The sequence below is a fragment of the Rhinatrema bivittatum genome, chromosome 6 (assembly GCF_901001135.1).
Source record: "Rhinatrema bivittatum chromosome 6, aRhiBiv1.1, whole genome shotgun sequence".
NCBI lineage: Eukaryota > Metazoa > Chordata > Amphibia > Gymnophiona > Rhinatrematidae > Rhinatrema > Rhinatrema bivittatum.
In genome coordinates, this window is record NC_042620.1 from 106299537 (window position 1) to 106327498 (window position 27962).

General features: G+C 45.2%; 1 protein-coding gene across 1 annotated transcript in view; it reads left to right on the forward strand.

Annotated features, from left to right (window-relative positions):
• LOC115093639 (collagen alpha-1(XXVIII) chain-like) overlaps nucleotides 1-25755 on the forward strand; it is a 271500-nt gene extending 245745 nt beyond the window's left edge. Inside the window, exons 35-38 of the mRNA XM_029605681.1 lie at nucleotides 513-748; nucleotides 14498-14603; nucleotides 14778-14885; nucleotides 25495-25755. Of these exons, the coding sequence (XP_029461541.1) occupies nucleotides 513-748; nucleotides 14498-14603; nucleotides 14778-14885; nucleotides 25495-25739 (695 nt within the window). The 3' untranslated portion in view covers nucleotides 25740-25755. The remainder of the gene's footprint in view (nucleotides 1-512; nucleotides 749-14497; nucleotides 14604-14777; nucleotides 14886-25494) is intronic.
• The last annotated feature ends 2207 nt before the right edge of the window (nucleotides 25756-27962 follow it).

Below are 27962 nucleotides of genomic sequence, written 5' to 3' on the forward strand. Positions count from 1 at the left end.
AACATGCCTCTAAAGTTAGACGGATAGTAAAGTCTATGCACCTCTCTGCTTTGGGGAATAATAGCTAATGTCCTGATTAACATGGGATTTGCATGAAGGAGTGCTAATCTGTGCACATATTTTTACTCAGAGTTGTGTGCACATTTTTTGTGTGTAAAACTCTTTGCCACATTGGGGGTACATTTTACGCACAAAACCACACACTAATGTGTGCAGAGCCTAGCACATCTCATTATATTGAGGCCTAGATAAATACCACTCTGCTGCCCAATTATGCCATGAGTGCAAGCTTCTCAATCCACACCCAGAATGTGTATAAAATGAGGTATAACTAGTAAATTGAGCGACTATGACTAGGAAGCCATACAGAAGCCACCACACAGGTACTGACCATGTTTCACAGATAAACTTTTCTAGTAAACACTTTAGAGACTTGCTGGAAATAGATTTGAAGAAAACAAAGTTGATCATTTTTCCTTTAAATAATTGCTATTTTTCTTTCTCTTTTTAAGCCTTGGAATCCAAGTTAGTTAACCAGTTTTGTGAAGATGAACATGGAGCCCTAATTTACAATCGCATTGGAAATGGTATAAACTATAGAGGACAGTCAATACACCCAGGCACTGCAATTCCTTCACATTCTCTCCTCCACAGCAGCAGAAATGTTCATGAACAAACTGTCTCACTGGACAGGCAAGAAAGACTGCAACAAGAAAACATGATCACCTCAGCTCGGCCTGTGATTACGGTACAAATGCATTTTGCTTAAACACCACAATGAAAAGATATTTCTCCGTTGCCAAGCAGGATGAAATCAGCTATAATACGTGGGTGACGTCATTTGACAGTGTTGATACAGACCTGTTTCTCAGAACTCAGAAGCATTTCTGAGCATGTGCAGGAGTTCCAGTGCACGGACCCATTGCCTTGTGAGCCCCTCATTCTTTTATCATCAGAACTACTGTATGGATGTTTTCTCTCTCTCTCTCTCTCTCTCTCTTACTTTTAGCGAATTTTGCTGTTTTCCTTTTCTATTTTTTGTAAAGATCTTCTTCGTGCTGCTGCCTCGGTAGCACCTCAACAGAACTTTCAAGTTCTACCAAAAAAGAAAGAAATGTCTGATTTACAAAAAGCTAAACTGAAGAAACCAGCAGTCAGTGGCTTTAAGGCCTGCAGGTGTGGGTGCTGGATGGCCATCATGGACATTCATGTTGTCTGCTACTGCTGCCTGGCCATAGGCCATGATGATCTGAATTGTCCCAATTATGACTGGATGTTCCTGTGGGCACTGAAGACTTATGCCTGGAGGATGGATGACCTGTGAAAGGTGGGATCAAGTAAGGCCCTGAAGCCTTGTTGCAAGGGAGGGCTGCAGAGCCAATCTGCCTTCTGGAGTGAGGCTTCCTCCGGTTCCTGGCACCATAAGGGACAGCGTGAATCATATCAGGAGTCTATCTCCCTGTTGGTGCCATCTCACAGATCTGCCATGGGAGAGGATTTAAGCATGGTGTGGAAATCCAAGGTGCAGGATGAGACACCGAGAAGATTTCCTAAGTTGCGTGAGGCATCGCCTCTGGAGTTATCAGTCTTGGTGAAGAAGAAGATGGCGCTGTCAGTGCAGGGTTCCTTTGTGGCGGAACCCCTCTCGATACCGAGAAGGGTGCCTTCTGTCTCATTGATGAGAGCTCCTTGAAACAGCCCCTTTCTCCATGGTGCTGGGCAGCCTAATCTTCCCAGATGTCCTGTCTTTAGCACCAGTCGGCGTACAATGTGTCGGCACCAGCCTAGGCACATCTGACTCTTTAGATTCCCAATACCCAACTCCCTAGACACACTTGATGCTGAGGAGAAAGCTGCTTGTGTCCCTGGAGAGTAGAATCTTGGTGCAGAGAGAATCCTTACTGACACTGATAGAGAGACCTGCTTTCAGCCAGAGTAGCACATTGTGCTAGGTGTTTCCCTGGCCCAAGTGCCTGCTCCACAAAGCTCCTCTTCATTACCACCAGTCACTACAGTGTCCAGTGAGAAAGAACCCAGCTGGGTGTCAGAATAAGATATCTCCCCATCTACTCCAGCAAAAAGGGCCCCTCTGCAGATGGAGGTCCAGCTATTGGAGGTAGTCTGGAATCTCTTTGCCTTCCCTCAGAACATCCCAGCCCAGGAATTCAGGAAACAAGGAGACAGAGTCAATTCATTTGGTATTCCTTCCTGTCTTCTCCCCATTGAAACACCAGAAATCTTTCACTCAGCCACCCTCTTCTTCATCTGGGTCATGGATGAATGTGCTGCAATGGTCTGAGAAAGAGGGGTGCACACAGATACCTTCTGACCTTGCTCCATCCTTGCCAAGGTACAGCTTGTTACAGCACTAATGCAACTCCCAGGAAGTGTGTGTGGGATATAGACAGAGGAGATATCAACCATTAATACTCTAACATTTATTGTAACCCTGGTATATAAACAAAGCATAAAATTAGAACCCACAGCAAGCCAGATTCACACAGAAATATCTTTCCATGCCTAGCTACCATGAACAGGATTATCTTTCCCCCAAGCCAGTTTGTTCCCCGCTTTAGCCAGAAGTAAAGGAAATAGGAATGTCAATGTCCGACCCAGTCAGTTAGTTGCTGCTACTTCTTTACTCTCTGGTGCTGCTGTTTTGCGAGTTTTCTCACACACATTATTTCAGCCCATTTTTTCACTGGCTATGCTGTGTCCCAGGCCAGATTTTTCTCTTATCTTTCCAATTCACAGTATAAATTGTTTAATCCATGCTTGGCTGAGCTCTTCCAGTAACTGGTTATCTCTCTCAGGAACCATGGACAGATGTCTTTGCAGGCATATGTAGGAGACCATGTCACTTGCTTGATGAAACTCTGTCCTTGAATTATGTTAGGAAGCGCTAGGAGAGTGGTTCCACTCTCCAGGGGATTGTGTCTTCTTGGACTACGGCTCGACCCCAGAAGAACTCCAAAGAGGTGCTGAGGCAGGCGAGGCATGCCCGAGCATGGGCTAGACAGGAGCAAGGCTGGACTGAAGACAAATGATGGAATCCAGAGCAGGAACAAGGTTGGAGCGAAGACAAGGATGATTGAAGGTACTGACCCTCCACCGGATCTGCATACTTCGGGAAGACCAACAATGCAATGGTGGTCTTTTGAATGGTCCTCCGACCATTCCAAGCCCTTTCGGACCTGCCGCTGGCTAACGGCAACAAGTGGCAGGCCGGACAGAGGCCAGGGGCAACAGAAGCCCTTGGACAAAGACTCAGGCGAAAACGTAGGTACTTGGACGAAGACTCAGGTGAGGACACTTGGACGAAGACTCAGGTCAAGACACTGAAGACAAGGAGTCAGGAGCGAGGTTCTGAAGACAAGGAGACAGGATCAAGAGCTGGATTGAGACTGCGACACAGCGAGCCCTACACAGCCCACCCGCGGGGCTGGTCGCGGACCATGCTGGAACCGACGTAGACTCTAGGTGAGATAGTGGAATAACTGAGAGGAACATGTCCCAGAAATTGTAGAGGCCTGCACCGGGGCACGCTCTACACAGCTGCCAGTGGCTGGCCACGGACCACACTGGAATGGTACAGGTTCTGGCAGAGTTTTTGGCATGGGCAGAGCAGGTGCAAGGAACTCCATAGACCAAGGACAAGGCTTCAGGCGGAGGCAGAGGCTTGAGCTGCGGTAGTGAGGAAGGCATTGTACCATGAGGTGCCCTACTCAGCCCGCCCGTGGGGCTGGTCACAGACCACAACATGGCACACCTGGAAGGGTGGCGATGAGGAACTAGGGGTTCAGGACATCTGGACTGGATCACGGATATCAGGAACAGAGGACGGACATCTGGACTGGATCACAGACATCTGGAATGGAGGACGGACAACTGGACTGGATCACGGATTTCAGGAACAGAAGACAGACATCTGGACTGGATCACGGACATCAGGTCAAGACATGGAGCTCCAACGAAGAACAAGGAACACAGGACCTTGAAGAAGTGATGGAACAGTGAAGACTCCTGGAGCGAAGGACAGGAACATCCAGGAGCATCTAACTCCTTGCGAAGACAAAGGGCCCCTTTTATAGGGCAGAAGCAAGGCTGGCTGATGACATCATTGATAAGAACATAAGAAATTGCCATGCTGGGTCAGACTAAGGGTCCATCAAGCCCAGCATCCTGTTTCCAACAGAGGCCAAAACCAGGCCACAAAAACCTGACAATTACCCAAACACTAAGCAATTAATAGCAGTGGCTATTCCCTAAGTAAAATTGATTAATAGCCATTAATGGACTTCTCCTCCAAGAACTTAACCAAACCTTTTTTGAACCCAGCTTCACTAACTGCACTAACCACATCCTCTGGCAACAAATTCCAGAGCTTTATTGTGCGTTGAGTGAAAAAGAATTTTCTCCGATGAGGGCTACGAGACCTTTTCCCGCCGCTGGCCCTTTAAAAGAGGAAGAGAGGCGCTCGCCCGCGCCTAGAAAGAAGCTGGAGAAGAGAAGACATGCAGGTGGCGTCCCCAGCCACGTGGAGGGCCCAGGATGAGCAAGGCAGGCAACGGAACCAGCCCTGCCATGAAGCTGGAGAAAAGGCAGTCTGCAGGAGCAGCTTCCGGCCGCGAAGACGGACGAAGACAGCAGCAGGCACCGGCAGGGACATCTTCCCTGCTGGCTGAAGACCTGGGCAGCGGCAAGGACGACTTCCTTGCCATCCGAGGACCCCGGGAGGAAGCAGGAGCAGCTGCGACGGCCACAGCCACGTGGGAAGACTCCTGGCGGCTTGGCTCTGCCACGCAAGGCAGGAGGCGGCCGGGGAGGAGCCCGGTGACGGCAGCATGACTGCCGCGAAGAAAGCAGCTGGGAGGAAGGCATCAGTGGCCCGACTGGCCGCGAAGGTAGGGAACCGTGGGCAGGTTCACAACAAATTAGTCTTGTAGCTTGTTAGCACATTGGAGGAAGTATCTTTTTGCAGTTGGTTGTTTGATCTCCATGTTCCATGTCAAATGTCCTTGATGTTCCCTCTTCTGTGGGAAAGTATAACTGTATTCATGATGTCACCAGAAGTCCTTTCTGTATACTGACACAAAGCAAGGGGAATAGGCTGACCATTCTTAACCTAACTGACTAGGCCTCTCAGACTAATGCTAAGCTAATGCGTACATCTACCCCAGCTCTGTGCTAACCTTAACAACCTCACTTCCCAAGGACCTCAGTTATTCTCAGGTCCTGGAGAAAATGAAGTTTGCTGTCTATTAATCTCAGGAAGGGGACCAAACCAAGGGTGGATATTTTCAGGCTTCTGTAGTTTATTCAGCCCCCAGCAAAGACTGCTTTTTTCCTGGTCCATGGACTTTTGATGGACCTTCAGATGAGAATGAGCTAGAACCCCATGTCATGCTTGCCAGTGGAGCACAAGATTGAATTTAAATAAGAGTTCAGGCCTATCTGATATTCGGCATCATCCAACTCCCTCACCACTTGTATATGAACTAAATACTCTAGGAAGCATTCTAGTGTACTGCCTGGAAAGGATCTGAAGGCTCTGGTATACTTTGGGAAGGTCAATGCTTAGTGCAAGGACTGCAACTCAGCAATTCTTCATGGTGCAATACATGCATAAATGCGTGCAGAAGCTAAAACCTCTACTGGACTCAGAGTACACTCATAAAGCAAACTTAAAGCAGGCCTTGGTAGATGTGGAAGAATATTGCAAACAGCTGATTTGTTCCACTTATGAGGCTTTTGACACTGCAGCCAGAATTTGAGCAGTGTCTATTGGAGTCAGAGGCTCTCGTGGCTTTGGGTGAGTGGTTTCCAGGAGGTTGTTCATGATCACCTGGCAGATGTCCTGTGCACAGGGGAAAACCTCTTTAGGGACAAGATGCAGAGAACAGTAGTAATCTATCAAGAAGCACCAGTCCACTCTGTAATCACCATTCAGAGTGATGGGAGAACAGCCCACCGCTTCCAGGTGGACATACTTTTACAAGCACTCCCTCCATCAAATAAGACCATTTCATCTTTTCTAGAGTCATTGAGTTCCTCCAGTGCATTCTCAACAGATGCCTACCAGAGACTGGCAGAGGGAATAGCAACAGATTAAAACACAATTACAACTGCAGCCAAAATCTGGGCCAAATTTTTGATGTCTTGTGCAATAGTTGTCCATCTTCCACCTTCTCTGATAGGGGGGAGGGTTCAATCCTTCTTGTGGGATTGGCGTCATATCACAAAGGTTAAGTGGCTACTGAGAATTGTGGAACATTGCTATTGCTTGCGCTTTTTATGCCTTCCTCTGAACTGGTGTGTGTCAATCTCTAGTTCCAACACTGTCCAGATGGTTTCTAAGGGTGCTTTGAGGGATTTTCTTTAGAGATAAACTAGTTGGTAGTGATGAAGAAATAGAAAGATAATTACAGCACAATGAGATTGCACTGATCAGACTTGTAGAAATAGCCAAGACTATACAAATGCTAAAAAGTATGCTTAAGGTTAACCAGAATGTTAAAGGTCAACATTGAGTTGAGCCTTCTGGGCTCAATTTACAAGAAATCATATGACTTACAAGAATGCAATTTTATTAACATATATGAAATAAAATACTAATGTCAACCAGTAGAAAAATGTTATACAAACAAACTAACCCATTAGTGTATACGTTTAGGGGCAGTGACATATTAACTGAGTGTAACAGCTCAGGAAGGTGCCCTGTGTGAGGAGGCTGCAGAAGGGGGATCTATTTGGTTGGTAAATAAGGGATTTTCCTTTTCCTTAATACCAAAACCTCTGTTATCCCCTTTCTGATACCTAAAGAAATGCACATGCTTTGGGTGTTTTGAGCATGCCAACATCAGAGAGTCAAATTTTAGGAATTTTAGGTTTACCCCAGACCCACATGGGATATCCCTGGGGTACTGGGCAGACTCCCCTAGTAGATTCAGGGTAAGTATAAGGTCTTTTGGTTTAAACCTTGATATCCAGAGCTTAAGGCTTCCAACTATGGGGTCAGCCAATGACAGTTTACCTCTGAGATATTGAGCAGATTTCATTGGGTGAGTCTAGGCATACTCCAGGCACATAGAGCAGGTGGTTGGTTTAGTGCTTGGCCTAGCGAACAGTTTACCTCCATGTTGCCAGAAGGAGATCTCAGATTAGTAATAGTGATGTGAACATTAGGATTAAAGCCCCTGAGAAGATCACCCTGTTAGAGACAGGCAGAATATAAAGTTTCCCAGACTAGTAAAAGTGTTTTGGGATGTTGTGGGAACAAGCGGTGATTCCCACAGGTCTGGAGGCAGAAATTCAGTATGACCCCAGCCTGTCTTAAAGCAATCTTTATTCACAGCTTTAATCATATACACAACAGTAGACTGCCTTTACCTTCAGACAGTGTACTCTCTCTACACACAGTTTGTACTGCTTCATCTCAGCTCAGTGTTTGGACAGTGTTACATTACAGGAGCTGCCTTCCTCCCGGAGACCTGGGCTTGGTCTGGTTATCCCCTCCTGGATCCCAGCTCTTATTCTCCAGTCTCTGGTTATTCCCTCTGAGCTCCACTTGCCCTGCAGGATCCTGCCCATAGAGCATACTCTCCTTAAGGCATTTAAGGTGGATCTGGCATATAGCCTGATCCTGCACAAGTAAATAGGGGCACTGCCTCACATACCCCTTCCCTCAGCTTGGACCCACTGGGCCAAGCATTCCTACTCCCTCCTGGATCCCATTCAGGAGAGTCCAAGCCCTCCCATTCCCTTTCCTCTGGTTTCCTACCAGATATGCTTGGGAAGGGGGACCTTTGTAGCTGCATCTTTCAGGTTTTTTTTAATTATTTTTCTCATTTTCTCAGTCTCCCTTTTGAAAGTTTAATACTAGAGCTGTAGATTTTCTTAATGTCCTCCCTCTAGTCATTAAGTGAAATCTGATCACATTATGATCACTGTTACTGAGAGGACTCACCACTGTTATCTCTTGCACCAAATCTAGTGTTCCACTAAGAATTAGGTCTAAAATGGCTCCCCCCTCGTATCGGTTTCCTGATCAACTGCTCCATAAAGCAGTTATTTCATCTAGAAATTTTACCTCCCTAGCATAGCCTAATGTTACATTTGCATAGTCAATATCAGGATAATTGAAATCTCCCATTCCTACAGTGTTGACAATTTGTTAGCTCCCCCAATTTCTGTTAGCATTTCATCATCCATTTGTTCATTTTGGCCAGCTGGACTATAATATAACCCTATTGTGATACTCTTCCTCATCAAGGAATTTCCACCATAAAGATTTTATTGTGCATTTAGTTTCCTGCAGGATCTAAGCCCCCCCCCCCCCCCACCACCACCAGGTTGATCCTCCCTTTCATTGCAATATAGTATGTACCCTCATACAGCACTGTCCCATTGATTTTACTCCATATACTAGGTCTCTGAGAAGCCAATTAAATCTGCCTCTTCATTCAGTGCTGTACATTCTAACTCTCCCATCTTACTTCTGGTATTAGCATACAGATATTTCAAAGTATGTTTTTTGTTAGTAATAATGATCTGTTTCTCAGTTGGCAGAGGTAATTTGGAACATGGTGTAAATCCAGTCTTCTGGACCCCTTTATTTTGTAGTCCAAGGAACTTTCTCCAGTATTTTTTCTTCCTATCATCATCAGGCCTCTGCTCTTCTGCTGTCAAATTGAATCTAATTGCCATCATAGTCTATCACCAGTAAGTTAATGGTTCTCCTATCTTGCTCCATTCTTTGGTATCCAAGTTCACGAAGGGACTGTGGTATATGAAGCCTCCAATCAGTAAACCACCAGTTCCATGAGATATTAATGTGGCCCTGGTTCAACTCATGAAATCTCCTTTCAAACATCTCAAGTTGGTGACTCTGAAGTTTCTTACCTGGAAGGTGTTCCTTATGGTCATCACTATGGCCTACAATGTGAGCAAATTACAGGCCCTGGTTTATTATCCACCATATCGTCAATTCTTTCACAAAAGAGTTGTTTTCCAAACTCACTCTAATTTTCTTCCAAAAATGGTATCTGCATTCTACGTTAATCAGGCAATTGTCTATGTTCCTCCTGAGGCCGCATGCACACAAAAGAGAATGGGCTCTTCACTCCTTGAACTGTACAATAGCCCTTGCATATTATTTACAGAAGAATCAACTTCATCATCATACTTCTCAGCTGTTTGTGTCCTTTGATCCCAACTGTATGGGAAGGGTAGTAGCCAAAAGAACTTTGTCAAATTGTCTAGTGGACTCTATAGCTCACTGCTATGCTCTAACTGGATGACAACTTACAGAATCTGCTAAGGTTCATCAAGTAAGAGTTCAGAGGCTCATCTGAGGGCCACTCCCATTGAAGACATTTGCAAAACTACTACTTGGTCGTCTAGTCACATCTTCATATCCCACTACTGTCTGGACAGTTTGTCCCAAAGAGTTAGTTCCTTTGGACAAGCAGTTCTGCATAGCTTTTTCCACCCAGTAGTTCACTCTCCACTGGGTGGGGTCTAAGTTGTTCTAAGTTTTTACTCCTGCAAGTCAACTCTCAGCTTAGGACTCCCCACACCTTATGGCTGATTTCATCCTGCTTGTTAATGGAGAAAGCAAAGTTGCTTACCTATAACCAGATTTCTCCATAGACAGCAGGATAAATTAATCATATACTTATTATGTGCCCACCTCCCTAAAGGGTAGACTACCCAGTTTAAGCTTAAGTTCTGGAAGAGACCAAGAACTCCCAGACATGATCAGAAACACTTCTGAGCTCTGAGAAATGAGGTCTGTGTCAGTGCTATCAGTTGACATCATCCATGTGTTAGGACTGATTTATCTTACTATCCACAGAGAGCCCTGATTACAGGTAAGCAACATAATATGCAGAGGAAACTATTGCTATTATAAATTACAATTTTTTTAGCTCTTTATTTATAAACTATTTTTAAAACAATACATGTGGAATTGCATAATTATAAAGCATCCAATGTGACAATATAATTATTACAGTGCCTAGGAACCCCACTGTACTTGCCACCTAAAGTTCCCCTAAATATCATCATTACCACCCTTCCCTCCATGTCCAATAGACCCCCCAGATTGCCTGATATTTCTCTCTTTGATTTTGTAAGGAGAGGGTCAGTTTTTTCATAAATGCGATGTCTACTAGCTTGACTTCCCAAAGAGTAATGGTGGGTGACCCTTTCCATTGATGAGCTTCTATAAGATGTGCCGCATGTAACATTAACCCCACTAGCTGTCTGCATCTCCTCATCTCCCATCGAGTTTGACCACAAATGGCTGAGATAATCTCCGCCACCCGGATCCAAAACTTTTGTGCTTCAGGACATTCCCACAACATATGATAAAAGATCCCCAAAGAACCACAGTCCCTGCAACAGGTGTCGTTAACATTACTAAACTTAACATAAAAAGCTGGGATTCGATATATTCTATTCAATAGTTTATATTGCATCTCTTGTCCCTTGTAACACAATGTAATAAGACGTGAGGCTGTCCATATAGACTTCCATTCTTTGTTCTCCAATGTCGAATTTAAATTCTCATTCCATAGCCGAATAAGTTTAGGAGTGGTTGTCTTTGCACTTAGGGTGGCCTGAAAGATTTTGTACAAAACCGCTATAAAGTGGGAAGGAGGTTTCCTGCAACGCAATAATCCCTCTATCCCCTCAGCCGCCTCGATTTCCAGCATGTCTCGTGCTATAACGGAGACATCTTGCCGTATACAAAAATATAAACATCGGGTTGAAGTGGAAATACCAAAGTCCTCCCTCAGTTCTGTAAAAGATTTAATTCGTTCATCATCCACCAGCTGACCTAAGAACCTCAATCCCGCAGATGCCCAAATGTGAATATTAGGGGAGAATGAGTATATTGAAAGATGAGGGTTTCATTCCAGTGAGGTGAGGTATGACCAACTTATATAAATTACAATTTCAATTATAAATTTTAAGAATATTCAAATCATTATATTTTTCATTATTTTTGTAAAACTAGTTTTACAAGTTTAGAAGTAGATTTATTATATGCCTACAATCAGAGAACTCCAAGTGTAGTAAAATATATAACTCAAATATGTCACTTAGCAATACATTAAGTACAACTCAAATTAAATAATAAAACCCCACAACACATCACCTAACATAATATAAAAATAAATATGTTTCAAATAAGATTAAAATCTTATTAACAATCCATTATCAATGAACAAAAGGCTGGCCTCGCTATTTAACACCCTAGTTAATTCCAAAAGCCTGTCTAAACAGCCATATTTTGACTGCTTTTTTAAAAAAAGAGCCAAGTCCTGCATTAATCTAATTCCAACTAATAAGCTATTCTAAAGGCAGGCAGGTGACACAAAAAGGCATGGCATCATGTGCCTGACAATCAGCCAGTTTTAAGGGATGGAACCACCATTTACGCAGCTTGTGAAGATCTATAGGGAGAAGAGCTCTGATTTCTAACCCCCACCTCCCTTTTTATATATTCCTACTATTTACCAGCAATCCTACTGTTCATTGTTAGAAAATTAGCCAAACTGCCAAACAAAACAAATCTCCTTTACTCCAAAATTACACAGGGCTAAGCTTAACACTTTGCATCAGGAAATACAAAGGCAATTGGGGACACAGACAATAGGAAAAACAATAGTTAAGAAAGCATATTTAACATCTGGTACTTATCAAATTAAAATTAATTAAATTTCTGCTGGTCTCATCTCTTTTTAGCAGAGACTTACTTTTGAATGCTAATTAAACTCTACCTTACTAAACCACGGTTAGGAAATGGAGCCCAGGTTCTTACTATGCGGCTGGCAGTAGCTTACGTTCTCGGGCTGGCCGGGAAAGTCCCTCCCTTCAAAGGTCTCCAACACAGAGGCAGAGAGGACAGTCACAGCCACCAAAGTGACAGACTGTTCAACTCTCCTGTCTCTTAGATCTTGTCTCCTCAAGTCACCTCGGCCCAGGATACATGGGAGCAAAGCAGGGGTTGAAAGCCAGTGCATTCAGATGGGCTGCTTCCTTCTCTTCAGGATGGGTAATGATGGGCAGATGACAGACAGCCAAGAGTGCTGTTAGCTGGCCCCTTTTCAAGGGCTCATCTATGCATAATTCAACAGCTCATGCATAGTCAGGTGAATGCATAATTAAGGTTTTTAATTATGGGTTTGGCAGGCTCTGATAAACTATGATCCCAGATAGACATTTAAGACCATAAAAAGAGGCCACATTATTATTGCAGGTCCAGTTCCCACACCGGACCATCTGTGCTGATGTTTCTTTTGGCCCCATTTTGGTGCCAGCTCGGCTAACAGGGCTAATAAATCCTTCAGGCTTGTCACATTCACAGTACTGCATTTGGCTGCCCATTTTCTCTGCATTTTGCTGTGCATATCCCAAATGGGCAAATGTCCATTTTTACTGATGTCAGAGGGTCCATCTTAAGCTGCTTGTCCTTGTTAGCAAGAACTGAGATATTTCCTACAGATCTAAGCGTACATAGGGGTGTATATTATGCAATTAGCTCTCTAAGATACAGCCAGCCATTTTCCTGGTGGGCTTTAAATGCCAGAAGTCAGCCTTTTTACTGGATACGCACGTATCTTTTAAAATCCGGGGTCGACAAGCACAAGGCTGCGCAAAATCGGCAGCCTGCACGCGCCAAGCCGCACAGCCTGCCTCTGTTCCCTCCGAGGCTACTCCGAAATTGGAGCGGCCTCAGAGGGAACTTTTTTTTTGTCGTCCCCCCCCCCCCACCTTTCCCTCCCTTCCCCTATCTAACCCACCCCCCAGCCCTAACTAAATCCCCCTCCCCTATCTTATTTCATTGAGTTACACCTGCCTCTGGCAGGTGTAACTTGTGCGCATCGCCGGCTCCCTGCCCTGGCACAGGCCGCTGTGCCGGAGCACTTGACCCTGCCCCCGGAACGCCGGCACGCCTCTGGCCCCTCCCATGGACCGCCGCCATGCCCCCGGACATGCCCCCAAATGCCACGCCACCCCGACACACCCCCCGACACGCTTCTCAAGCAAAGCCCTGGGACTTACGCGCGTCCCGGGGCTTTGTGCGCGCCGGCAGCCTATGCAAAATCTACCCCTAAGAGTAATATGGTACCTTAAACTCAGTCCAGAGAGAATCCTGGTGGCCAAATTTTGCATAAACTTACGAAACCGGATAGATTTTGCAGGAAGACCTGCAAATAACAGTTGCTATGAGCCAGATGGCTTATTATCACTGCCTGGATTACCTAAACCAGATCAGCAGGATTTAGATAAGCATATATGTCTGATAGATTTCACTAAGAAAAAGATATTTTGAGACATCTTTGAAATATGTTTCTTCGATTTTAATTCTGTATCTAACATGACTCCAGCATTTTACATAAGACTCACTAGGAGACAGTATCATTCCTTCCAAAAGTAAAGTAGATTTCAAATACTTATCTGGTGGGTGGGGGCTACTGACAAAACTTCTGTTTTGCTAGAATGTAAGCAAAGATTGCTTCTTGTAAGCAAGCCCCCAATTTTTATTTTATTTTATTTTTTGTTAAATGAAAGGGATTTTTTTCAACCTGAATACAAGGGATGATGAACTGAATGTCATCTGCATAGCAGAAGACCTGAAATCTAAGTTCAGTAAGAAGAGCAGTCAATGGCCTTATATATAGATGAAATAACAAGGTAGAAGTCACTGATAGATGAGGTATGCCACACTGAAGTGGCTTGGGCCATGACAATAATTCCCCAGTAGTAAAAATGTTGTGTTTGGCCTGATGGTTTCCTCCTGCTACTATGGGCTGCTGGCTCACACAGAACTAGCTGCAATTGAAAATGGCAGTAAGAGCCTTCATTTACTTCTAGCCAGGATTTTTTGGGGGTTTTTTTTACCTACATTTACAAGTCCCAAGTAGTCCCACCATTACAGAGATGGTCCTTGACTAGGGGCTACAGATCATGGCTCCCTCTGGAAGCTGGTATGTGTGTACCCTGGGTCTTGCCAGTAGATGTTACCATTGTACAAAGGCTGGAATTTCCTCTCCATCTGAAGGGCTGTGCGCTCAGCTTCCATGGCCTTCCTATCCTCAGCTGGTAGGTGAGCAGATACCAACCCCGGCTATTGAACCCTGATCTTCTGCACAAATATTCCATGATTAATTTTATGATACTGAATGGTTTTAGGAAATTAAACCAATCATCTGAGCTCAGCATTTTACTTAACTGCCAATTTTAATTATACAAAGGATTTAAATTACATGGCACAAATTTTTAAGACAAGTCAGCTAGCTTGTGAAATATTGGATGCTCTCTCTTTAAATTTCCCTATAGTTTTTGAAAATGGGCCTCAAGTACCCAAGTTTATGGATATAATTTTATGAGGTTTATTCTTATAGTAAAAGGTAATGAATAATACTTGAAAATTAATGAGTTAATGAGCAATGTACTTAAAAATTAAAGTGTAAATACTTTACAGATCAAAGGATCACCAGAGGTGGTCTATGATGATGATGATGAGGACGACTATGAAGAAGAACCAGAGGTGTTAGAAAAGCTTCCCACACCATTACTAAACAATGAAGGTCAGCTTTCAGCACCAGCTAGTATCTACTGTTCTATTCCAAATACCACTCTGCAGTTTTGCTGATATCAGAGTAAAAGATAATACTGCATGTAATCAGTATAGACTAGTGTCGTTTCAATTAACAACTACACAAGAATTAATTTTGTTTTTATTTTCTCTTCTTTTTCCACAGTAAAGATATCCTCAATACCATCATCATCATCATCTTCTTCTTCTTCAACTATAATATTGCCATCTTCAGGTTCAATAGATTCTTCTGTGATATTTGCATCTGGAACAGGTTACTGTTTATTTGTGAAATAGGAAAAATGTTATCTGATTCGGTTTGGGAGTTTTATGCTATCACAGTTATGAACATCAGGTCATATTTCAGAACTAAATAAGCCAAAAAGTGAAGCCATACCTTCTTATCTATTTCAGAAACCACAATAAAGGGATACATCACTTCCAGGCACTGCTTTGCTATAGATAATTGTTAGTTTGAAAGTGACTGTCATTCAACTAGCATTCAGGGGCTTATTGACTACATCACACTAATGTGTTAACTAATAGGGATGTGAATCGTTTTTTGACGATTTAAAATATCGTCTGATATATTTTAAATCATCAAAAATCGTTAGAGGCGATATACAATAGGAATTCCCCCGATTTATCGTCAAAAATCGTAAATCGGGGGAAGGGGGAGGGGAAGGGGGAGGGCGGGAAAACCGGCACACTAAAACAACTCTAAAACCCACCCCGACCCTTTAAAATAAATCCCCCACCCTCCCGAACCCCCCCAAAATGTCTTAAATTACCTGGGGTCCAGTGGGGGGGGTCCCGGTGTGATCTTCCACTCTCGGGCCACGGGTGCGTTAATAGAAATGGCGCCGGCGACAGGGCAAAGGTAGCGCCGGCGCCATTTTGGTTCCTGTCCCCCGACGTCACGAGCGCAGGAGATCGCTCCCGGACCCCCGCTGGACCCCCAGGGACTTTTGGCCAGCTTGGGGGGGCCTCCTGACCCCCACAAGACTTGCCAAAAGTCCAGCGGGGGTCCGGAAGCGACCTCCTGCACTCGAATCGTATTGCCGTATTGCAAAATGGCCATACGGCCGGTGCCATTTTGCAATACGACAATACGATTCGAGTGCAGGAGGTCGCTCCCGGACCCCCGCTGGACTTTTGGCAAGTCTTCTGGGGGTCAGGAGGCCCCCCCAAGCTGGCCAAAAGTCCCTGGGGGTCCAGCGGGGGTCCGGGAGCGATCTCTTGCGCTCGTGACGTCGGGGGACAGGAACCAAAATGGCGCTGGTGCTACCTTTGCCCTGTCATATGACAGGGCAAAGGTAGCGCCGGCGCCATTTCTATTAACGCACCCGTGGCCCGAGAGTGGAAGATCACACCGGGACCCCCCCCACTGGACCCCAGGTAATTTAAGACATTTTGGGGGGGTTCGGGAGGGTGGGGGATTTATTTTAAAGGGTCGGGGTGGGTTTTAGGGATGTTTTAGTGTGCCAGTTTTCCCGCCCTCCCCTGATTTACGATTTACACGATTTTTAAAAAAACAAAACCGTGACGATCCGATTCCCTCCCCCCCCAGCCAAAATCGATCGTTAAGACGATCGATCACACGATTCACATCTCTATTAACTAATGCTTGTTAAATGAAAAACTTGGCACTTAACACAAATTAAAATCATTTTAATGCAAGTTATTAGTAATACTCATGTGAGTGTTATTGAGAACACAAACATTTTTGGCCCAATGTGAGGAAAATATTAATGAGCTGCATTGTATTCAAATGCCTGCCAGAAGTTCATTAATAATAAAAACATAGAGGTAGATTTTAAAAGCCTTGTGCACGCAAAAACAGCCACATACTTGTGTAAGTGGACCACGCAGGAGCTATGCAAATTTTAAATAGCCAGGAAAAGTGTGCATATATTAATGAAAATTCTAGCAAGAGACATTGATTTGTACACTGTAGTTTCTACTAGCTGTTTTGTACAAATCAACTCCTTTTCATCACTTATAAGGTCTAAAATTCTTTTATGAGGTCAATTTTACAATGGATACCTTTGAATGTGTCTGTAACACCACCCCCATCAACCCCAACCCACCTCCCGAAAACTCACCCCAATTCAAAGTGCCCCCTTACAATGGTCCATACATAGGGTATCAGACTGATGTTCACTTTCTCGCTCTCTCTTTCCAAGCACAGATAAGATATGTGCGCATGAAGAGTATTCTATAATCTACACATATAGTTTATAAAATAGCACGTATCTTTGCGTGCGGCAAGATAAGCGCAACCATTAATGCAGATGTTGGGTACCATTTCTCCCACCTATCCCTGCTCCTGCAGAAATCTAAAAGGAGCTTCTAGCCTGAAATGAGCCATAGCCCTAGAGCAGAGTCCAAATCCCCCCCCCCCCCAGCAGTGAAACCATCCCCCAAGAGATTCCCTCCCAACCTATCATCAAATGATCACCACACCCTACCCAAATATCAATAACAATGTTCTACCCCTTAAGTGGGCCCCCAGATCCTCCTTTCCCCTTGATTCCTTGCCTTATCCAAGGGCTATGTCAACGATCCTCTGAGTAGGAGCAATGCCTGCCTATTGAATAGATTTTAGGAGGAGTGCAGTAGGAGATAGAGGAGAGGTGATGAGGATCCACAGAGTGAATACTCTTGTAGGTAAGGAGAGGCTTGAACTGTATTCTGAATTGGAGGATAGCCAATGTAGTGATTTAAGAAGAGAGATTACATGGTTATAATGACATTGGAGGAAGTAAAGTAGATGAATTTAGAATAAGCTGTAATGGAGATAGATAGTTCAATGAGAGAACTGTGAGAAGTAGGTTGCAGTAGTCTAAGTGGGAAGTGATAAAAGAGTGCCTAAGGTTTTTGGAGATAATGTTCAGAAAGGAAGGAACAGATTTTGTGGTTATAGAAAAAAAATGACACTTTTCAATAGTGTATTTGGATGTCTACAGACCTGCATGGAGATACCATAGTTAAATTCCAAACATTAATGGAGCGTGGGCAGACCAGATCTATTTTACAACAGCTTCACTAACTTTGGTGGCTGTGGTAATTATTGCAAAATTTAATAAAAAGGTAAAGAAAGGGTTCTGGGTGTTGGCTTGGGTATTGGTTTTTTTTAAGAAGCAAAGTTGAGGGACACCACTGAGAGTGAGGGAGTCCATTGGGAAAGCAGTGCCGGTGAGGGAGATCCTCCTTACCCCCTATCCAGTTAGAGATGCCATCGCAGGGGGACTGTGAGTGCTCAAAAGAAGTGTGCCTATACGAAGAAGCAGAACACCACTGAGAGAGAGGGAGTCTGTCAACAAATTCCAGAGTTTAATTGTGCATTGAGTGAAAAAGAACTTTCTCCAATTAGTTTTAAATGTGCCACATGCTAACTTCATGGAGTGCCCCCTAGTCTTTCTATTATCCGAAAAAATAAATAACCAATTCACTTCTATCCGTTCTAGACCTCTCATGATTTTAAACACCTCTATCATATCCCCCCTCAGCCTTCTCTTCTCCAAGCTGAAAAGTCCTAACCTCTTTAGTCTTTCCTCATAAGGGAGCTGTTCCATTCCCCTTATCATTTTGGTTGCCCTTCTCTGTACCTTCTCCATCGCAACTATGTCTTTTTTGAGATGCGGTGACCAGAATTGTACACAGTATTCAAGGTGTGGTCTCACCATGGAGCGATACAGAGGCATTATGACATTTTCCGTTTTATTCACTATTCCCTTTCTAATAATTCCCAACATTCTGTTTGCTTTTTTGACTGCCGCAGCACACTGAACCGACGATTTCAATGTGTTATCCACTATGACGCCTAGATCTCTTTCTCGGGTGGTAGCACCTAATATGGAACCTAACATTTTGTAACTATATGTTATGAAACCGCTATCTGATGGGAGGAGCAATCAGATAGGAGTTAGCAATCTGTAATATCTCAGATATTGTCTTGCTAAGGAGATAGCAATCTGTAATAAATCTGCTGTTAGTTAGTGTTGTGTCCGTCGATGTTTGACGCCCTCACTCCGCCCTCCTTACCTCTGTGGCGACTCCCTCCGGGTCTGATGGACGGTTAGCAGCCGCGGCATCTTCTTGCCGTCTCCCTCCGGCGTCCCCGGACCGGCACGACGCTGTGGATCCGCCATGTTGCCTGATGACGTAGGGCGCACGCGCTCCTATTGATGTACTAGCAAGGGCGCAAACCTCAGGGGCATCCCCCGGGATGACGTCATCTGCTTCCAATATAAAAGGTCTCAGTATTCGCTAACGGATCGAGTTAGCAAGGACTCGCTTCGGCTGTCCAAGCTACTCTGCAAGGGGATTCTCCTGAGCTATTCTGCCTCCTCGGACTTACCAGGGGTACCCACTGCTCGGGGGCCTCTCTCTCTTTTCTTTATTTCAGATTGCTGATAGGAACCGGTACTCGCTCCTCGAGGGCCCATGTTCCTGAACACTCTGAAGATTCTCTAATGCCTGGTAGCTATCGCAGATACAGAAATTTGTGAGTTACTCGCTCTTCGAGGGCCTAACCCTTTCCAGCTACTGAGCTTCATTAAGACCTTCTGTGAGTTTTGTCATCCAGTTCTGGCTATGTACACCGCATACCCTGTCTACTCACTATCTATAGTTTCTCTACAGCTCAGCAACCCTGGGATCGCTGTTCCAGTACCTGAGGGACTTCAGCCCTGCCTGGCATATCAGCTCACTACTGCCACCTCTGGAGGTTCTACTAACCTGTCTAATAAAAGAACTATCTGTGTCTCCATATCCAAGCCTAGCCGGTGGTCCCTCTCAGGATATCCTCCTGGGGGCGCAGTCATCTGCCATCGGCGCAAGGATCCACCTATCTCCATTCCTCTACAGCTGAGTGTCCTCTCCAAGCAATCCGCTGATTGCTACTTTCCCATCATGAGTCTTCAGCTACAGATTCATATCAGATTGCTACCTCTGCAGTCTATACCTTAACAAATTGTTTACTACTCCCTCTACAGGAGCTGAGCATATCAGATGGCTAACTCCTCCTTCCACAGGAGCCAGTTCATAACAGATTACTACTCCTCCTTCTACAGGAGCAAAGAGTATCAGATTGCTAACTCCTCCCCTCCGCAGGAGTAAAACTTAACAGATTGCTAACTCCTCCTTCCGTAGGAGCCGCATCATAACAGATTCCTATCTCCGCCTTCCTTGGGAGCCAAAACCTAACAGTTAGACTGCAATCTGTTGTGAAAGCTCTGTGTTAGAGCTGGTGTTTAGCAATCTGTTATATCTGTTAAGAATCTGAGATAGTAGTGGTGAATCCCTGGGCCGGTGGCAGATGACCACACCTCCAGGAGGATATCCCGAGAGGGACCACCCGCTAGGCTTGAGTATGGAGACTGACACACATTAGTTCATTTATTAAACAGGTTTTGGAAACCACCAGAGGTGGCAGTAGTGAGCTGATATGCCTGGCAGGGCTGTAGTCCCTCAGGCACGGGAACCGCGATCCAGGATGGCTGAGCTGTTGAGAAACTGTAGAAAGTGAGTAGGTAATGTAGACAAGGTTCATGAACAGAACTAGATGAAAAAACTCACATAAGGTCTCAAGGAAGCTCAGGAGCTGGAAAGGTTTAGGCCCTCGAGGAGCAAGTACCTGGTTCCAGGGAAAGCTCTGAGAAAGCGATGGTAACTCACAATTGTTTGTAGCAGCGATAGCTTCCAGGCAGTAGAGAATCTTCAGAATGTCCAGGAACATGGGCCCTCGAGGAGCGAATACCGGTTGCCTGATGACTCTGATTGAAGTACCAGCAAGGGAGCGAACCTCAGGTGCGTCCCCCTGAGATGACGTCATCCGCTTCCAATATTTAAAGGTCTCTAATTCACTATCTAACTGACAGGCCGGGGTTGACAGCTTCTCCTCTTTTCCTCTGGTTGTCTGCTGGGCTGGTGTTGAAGCCTTACTCCTTCACACACACACGTTTCCTCCTGCTCATACATAAACCAAAGTGGAGCCCTGGCCCTCCACTTCTTTGGCAGGACAGGTTAGGAGCTGCCTGGTGGCTTGTTTTTTCCTTCTGGCTGCCTAGCACATGGTCCTGCAGCTCATTCTGACCTTGCAGCTCTGCAACTCTTCGCCATGTGGCAGGTTGGGAACCACTGTGCAGCTCTAGGGCTCCTCTTGTTCCTCGTGCAGCACTATGGCTCCTTCTCTGCTTCGCTGCGGAACCCTGCAAATCTCTCATCTTTGCCGAGCAGTGGGTTGTGAACCATTTTGTGGCCTTAAGGTTCTTCTTCACTGTACAGCGAAGAAGAGAAGGAGCCGTAGCATCGTGCTGTCCTCCGCCACCATCTCATCTTCGCTGTGTGGCAGGTTGGGAACCGCCTTAGGGCCCTGCAAGTTCCTCCTTTTCTCCGCTGTGGCCTGCAGCTCTTCCTTTTCTTTGCGGGGTGGCGGCAGCAGCAGCTGACTCAATTTAGTTGCAGCCCTGAGGCCACCGCCCCATCCAGGCCGCTGCCCTGTGCAAGTGCACAGAGGGTTGCTCCAGCCCTGTTGTAAGGAGTTATTTAAAGGTCAGCATTTGTCTTTTGAACCCAGTTTTTCTGTTCTATCTTAGCACTCCTGACTTCATAAGAGAAATAACTAAGGCTATCTTCTTTTAAATTTAATTTATTATAGCCATTCAGGGAATGGAGAAATTACTTACCTGATAATTTCGTTTTCCTTAGTGTAGATAGATGAACTCAGGACCAATGGGTATTGTGCTCTTCTGCTAGCAGATGGGAAACGGAGTCAGATTTCAAAGCTGATGTCACTCTAGATATACCACTGTGGTAACCTCAGCTCTTCAGTAATCTCTTCGAAAAGACATTGTGGATATATCTTTGCTTAAATAACTTGATTAAACTTCAGTTAAACTTGAACTGGTTCAACTAATTTCCAAACTGGAGACCGCCAGTGCACTCAACCAATTAACGCCGACACCGGACAAACTGTGGGTGTCTTGAACTCTAAGGGTAGGCCGCAGCTTACCCGTATTTTCTTAGTTTCGAGGTTTGTTATCCAAGGTTTTCCTGTTCCGGGGCAGCCATGGGCGAGATGACCTACACTAAGGAAAACGAAATTTCCTAGCGTGTAGCCAGATGGACTCAGGACCAATGGGATGTACAAAAGCTACACTCGGACAGGGCGGGAGGCTGCCCATGTCCCACTTAATACTGCCCTTGCAAAGGCCACTTCTTCCTGGGCCTGAACATCCAGGTGGTAGAACCTGGAGAAGGTGTGTATGAAGGACCACGTTGCCGCCTGACAGATCTCGGCGGGCAACAGGAGCATGGTTTCTGCCCAGGAGACTGCCTGGGCCCTCATACAATGAGCCTTAACCTGTAGAGGTAAGGGCTTTCCTGCTTCTATGTAGGCTGTCCCAGACCTTGGGGCGTGCATTGTTCATCAATCGTCTTAATTTTTCCATCAGTTTCCTTCTCCTCGGGGGAGGGAGGAAGACTTTGTTCTGTTTGGTGTTGAAATGGGCCTCTAGGTACTCTAGCAATTGAGAGGGCTGCAGACTGCTCTTGCCCGTGTTCACGACCCAACTGAGTTCCTGCAGTAGACTCTTGACTTTGCTGGTCACTTGCCGACTCTCTTCCGAAGACTTTGCCCTGATTAGCCAATCATCCAGGTAAGGGTGTACCAAGATCCCTTCCTTCCTCAGTGTTGCCGCCATGACCACCATGATTTTGGTGAAGGTTCTGGGGGCGGTTGCTAGGCCGAAGGGTAGTGCTCAGAACTGGTAATGATGACCCAGTATCGTAAAGTGCAGGAAGCGTTGGTGATCCCGATGGACTGGGATGTGAAGGTAGACTTCAGAAAGGTCCAGGGAGGTTAGAAACTCTCCCGGTTGTACTGCCATTATTATGGAGCGAAGAGATTCAATGTGGAAGTGTAGAACCCGCAGATGACGGTTGTCATTCTTGAGGTCCAAGATGGACCAGAAAGATCCTTCCTTCTTGGGAACGATAAAATAGATGGAATAGCGCCCTGTATTTTGTTGGGGCGTGGGAACCGGAGTTATTGCCTTCAGACTGAGTAGTCTTGTTAAGAGTGGTTTCTACTGCCAGTCTCTTGGAATAGGAGTGGCAGGGTGACATCATAAATTTGTCTCGAGGGATGCTGCGGAACTCCAGAGTAACCTTCTTGAATAATGTTTAGAACCCATTTGTCCGACATTATCTCGACCCATCTTTGGTAGAAGAGGGCAAGTTGACCCCCTATATCCTCTTCCCGTAGATGGGTCAGCCCATTCTCATTGTGGAGCATGGCTGGAGCCTGCCCCCGGGCCTGCTTCCCTCTTGGTCTGTCTGTTCTGAAAGGGCTGGGACCTTCCGGAGGGACAAGGTGCCTGGAACTGTAAGTTCCTATAGCGTCTACAACGCTGCGATCCTCTGCCCTTGGTTCTTCTGGGGAAGGGACATTGAGATCTTTTACTCCTATCTTCCAGTAGCCGAGGCACTGGGGATTTGCCCCATTTTCTGGCTAACTTCTCCAATTCGCTTCTAAACAAGAGAGATCCTTTAAAAGGCATTCTTGTGAGATTTGCTTTAGATGTCACATCCACAGACCAATTCCATAGCCATAGTTGTCTTCTGGCTGCCACTACCGAGGCAACGCCCCTGGCTGAGGTGCACACCAGGTCTGAGCTTCGTCCGTGAGGAAGGCTGCTGCAGGTTCCATCATCTCACCAGTATATGTTCCGAAGTTATTTGCCTCTCTCGAGAGGAGCAAGCAGGAACATGCCACCAGTGAGCAGCAGGAAGCAATCTACAGTGTCATTGCTGTTGCGTTGAAGGCCTGCTTAAGGATGGATTCCAATCATCTGTCCTGAGTGTCCTTCAATGCAGCCCCTCCCTCAACGGGAATCGTTGTTTGCTTTGAGACGGCACAGACCATAGCATCCACTTTCAGGAAACACAGGCGTTCCTTGGTCACTGGTTCTAGAGGGTATAGGGCTTCCAAGGCCCAACCCCCTTTGAAGCTGGCCTCCGGGCCATCCCATTCCAGGTCAATCAGTTCCTGGATGATTTCCATCATTGGAAAGTAGCATGAGGCCTTACGATGGGACACCAAGATGGGGTTCTTCTTTGGTTCCGCCATAAGTTCCATACCAGGAATACCCAGTATCTTCAGAATCTGGGAAACAAGGGCTGGTAATTCATCCTTGTGGAAGAAGCGAAGCATGGTTCGGTATGGTTCCATTCCTGGAGGAATTTCTCCTTCTTCCAGGGAGTCACTCTCATCATCTGAGGTGTCTGGGTCCCTGTTAGGGAAGTTTTTGGTTAGGCGAGGCATGTCTCGAGGCATCCGAGCAGGGCCGGGAGGATCTTGTGCTTCCGGCAGGGGTTGAACCTGGGGCGCAGCTGGGGCTGATTGCACCTGAAAGAAGGCTTGCAGCCCTTGGAAAAATTCCAACCAGGAGAAGGTCCCTTGGTCCATGTTAATCCAGGGGGAGTCGGAGTAGGGGCCCCCGAGGTGCCCTCCTGTGGAGAAGCCATCTTGGAGATGCTTAGGTCCAGGGAGCGATCGTCTGTAGTTCCAGAACCATCTCCCGACAGTAAGGGACCAGGCTTTGGTTCCCCCTGGGCTTCTTCACAATGTTAACACAGGCAGGACTCCAATTCAGGCTGCACGGCTCTTATGTGGCAAGCTGTGCAAAGAGAGTGCCTTCTGGCCTTCTTGGGCACTGGTGCCATTGTCTCTATGTGTTTGCGTGCATGCAGTTGTAAACGCGGCTGTGCATGTAGTTATGCACACGGGGTGCGCTCAGTTGTGCGCGATGGATGCGCTCAGTTGTGCGCACCGGTATGTCCGCCACCATGCACGCAACTATGCGTGCGTCTGTATTAGACCCGCTCAAGTTAAGCGCATCGGCCGCCCGGCCTGCCCCACACGTACCGCTGGGGAGAAGAGAAGATGGCGCCGACGACCCCTGCATGTAAGATAGTGCCCCCCCGAGGGTCTCCACGTGTGTGGACCCTTGCACCGGATCAGGGCCTAGCCTAACCAAGGCTGCTTAACCCGATCGGTGCTCCCTTCTAACCTCGCCGGGACGGATTCGGTATGGCAATCCGAGCTGTGGAGACCGGAGACCTGAATTTAAAGATTTCTTCTTACCTGGTCTCGGCGCTTACTGATCGTGTGCTGGACAGTCTCCAGCTGCGGGGGAAGAGAGAATTACCTTCACTGCTGTGCTCGTTTCTGCACCCGCTGCCTTTCAGCCACACTGGGGGGCTAAGTCCTCGCTGGGAACCGGTTACTGGACCAAGGCACATCTCTGAGGGATATCGGAGATCAACCTCAGGAATTCTCGACTGGGGGAGGGACCCTTAGGTATCATCGCAGGAGAGCGGGGCTTGATCTTCCTTAAGGTAAAGTTTGTTTCTTCTTTGCTGTAATTCTAAACACTATTCTAGTGTGTGGGATAGTGTCTGCATCTGCTAGGAGACGGAGAGATACTGAAGAGCTGAGATTGCTGCAGGGGTATATCTAGAGTGACATCAGCTTTGAAATCTGACTCGTCTCCCATCTGCTAGCAGAAGAGCACAATACCCATTGGTCCTGAGTCCATCTGGCTATACGATAGGAAAAGAAACAATTTAATAAGCCTCTAGTTTACATTAAGATTATACAAAGCATTATATTTTAGTGTTATATATCACAGGTTTTGTTTCAAGTTTAACATTTTAAGCTGCCTATTTAGACATGTCTTTTAAAATCAAAGGCAAAATACTTATCCATATGAACCAATATGAACTTTGTGACACTGTTAAATGTAACATAGTCTAGTGTTAAACTACTACATTTTTTCATAGTCATAACTTTCTTCCACATTTTGTTGTTTTAGATAATGTCCAAGACCCACGATGCAGGTTAATATTGGATCAAGGGCCATGCAGAACATATATAATAAAATGGTACTATGATAAGCAGGCCAATGCCTGTGCTCAGTTTTGGTACGGTGGCTGCAATGGAAATGCTAATCGTTTTGATGCTGAGGAAGAATGTAAAAAGACTTGTGTATCTTTCTTTGGAGGTATGACATATCTAATTTTAACTTCTCCCTCTCCTCCCTCACACCCCACCTGCTAATGTTTATGCTGTTTCCTTTTTCTTTTCTGGTCTACCTTTTGAAAAAAAATCATATTTGCTCAGGTTAAAAATATTTGCAGATGTGACATATTTTAAGATAGCAGTAGCAGAGTTGCAGTTTGAACATAAGTGCAAATTTATGGCTATCTGAATCTGACCTGGATCAATACGGAGATTCAAGTGAAGCCATCAATTGCTCAGATAAATCTGCGTGAGATGTGTAGCTTGACCCAACTTGATTCTGATTATCTGAACCCTCCAAAGCTTGGATGGTATATGGATTTCATCTGAACTAGCTCATCTATCCCAGCTTTAGAATAACTCGCATGCACATGTGGATAGTGATGCAACTTTACCTTGGATCCAAATAGCTGAGTTGCCCACTCTCTTTATTTGCAGGTTTGAGATTCCCTTTGTTACTCACAAAGGGATTTTACACTTTCTCATGCCTAAAATGTATCTTTCACCAACACATTTCAATGAAAAGATTAAGATGTTTCTGTCTTTCCTTTTCCATAATCCTCATAGAGATGGAATGGAGGAGTAGCCTAGAAGTTAAAGCAGCAGACTAAGAATTAGAGATGCCAGGGTTCAAATCCTGTTTTCTCAACTAAGTTACTTGACTACTTGTGACCTTGGGCAAATCATTTTACCCTCCATCACCTCAGGTACAAACTTACTGCATTTTTTCCCCATAGACACAGAGGGGCTGATGCAATAAGACGCATGATAAAAATGGGCATTCATATTGAGTGCCTGTTTTCCTAACGTGCACGCAGCCACATCCCCCAAGCACCTGATGCAATATTTAAATGAGGGCCTGTGAAAAAAGGATATGCTAGGGGAAATTTGTGCATCCCTAGTGCTCCAATGCATCAGGTGCTCACAATTGCAACGGGCGCTCAATACAAGCATCTGTTTTTATTTCGCTTCTTCTGGCTGAGTTTGCTGAGGTTGCTGAAGATGCCTATAGCTAAGTAACCCTTGCTATGGGCATCTAAATTGTGCATCCAGAATTTATTTTCTTTTTAAATCAAGTCAATATACGTTTATTTTTCAACACCACAAACAATAATTTTAAGTGTCACAATGCTAAGTAGGAGAAACCACAGAGGATCTTATTTTTTAATTTCTCATGACTTGCGGATTGACTTTCCGCATTAAAAAGTATACATTGGGTGGCCAGCAATTTTTGCATCAGGTGGTAATAGCTAATAGCCTCATCTACAAGGAATTTATAACTGATGGGCGCTATCAGCTATGCATTTGTTTGAATGCTTGTTTTGGACATGTTAACATCCAAAACACATGTCCAATCATATGTAAATCTGTGCACTAGGCTGCATGCACTTTATTGCATCAGCCCTAGAATGGGAAAAAAGTCCTTAGTAAAATCAGGCCCTGCCTAGATTGTAGGCCATCTGGAGACAGGGAAATACCTACAGCACCTGAATGGAACTCACCTTGCGCTACCAATGATAAAGCAAGAGCTAAAAAGTCAAAATAAATAAATCTTGGCATATATAGAAATAATAAACACTCTGCAAATCTATCATGTCCAAATCTTGCCTTATTAAAGGATTTCATTTCAAAGCTTTATTCTGGCCCCATGCATAACTAAGAAAAACAGGAGATAATTAGTACCTAAAATGCTACTTCTAGCCTATGGCTAACCCCCTAACAGAAAATATAACATTTTAAGCAAATTGCATGCTTGTAGGAGACTACTTCTGAGATATTGTCTTAGCTCTGTTGAAATACTTTATTGACTTTCTTTTGAGTAATTTTATTTTTGGTAAGCTAGCAGAGTGCTTCAGCATTTTGTCTGCCTGTGTAATAAAAATTACACCTAGAAATTCTCTTAGTTGTGTTTAATATATAAGGAAACCAACATGAGGTCATTCTAATTTGTAGATATTGCTTAAGTAATTTCATTTCTGCTTATTGCCCTGAAGCTCCCTGTTGCTCATTATGGACATCCAGCTCCAACTGTCTTCTAGGATACTATGAGTTTTCATTTGTAGATCACCAGGGTTTTTCTTCTAATCTTTGTCCCTTCCCCCCCCCCCCCCCCCCCCCCCCGTCTGGCCATTAGGCATGGACTACATCTCCCTTTAGAGTTCAAAACAAGCACACTCTTATATTAGCCAGTAGGTGTTGCTATACAGAGGAAGCCAAGCACTCTCCATCTCTATTTATTTATTTATTTATAGATATTTGTTA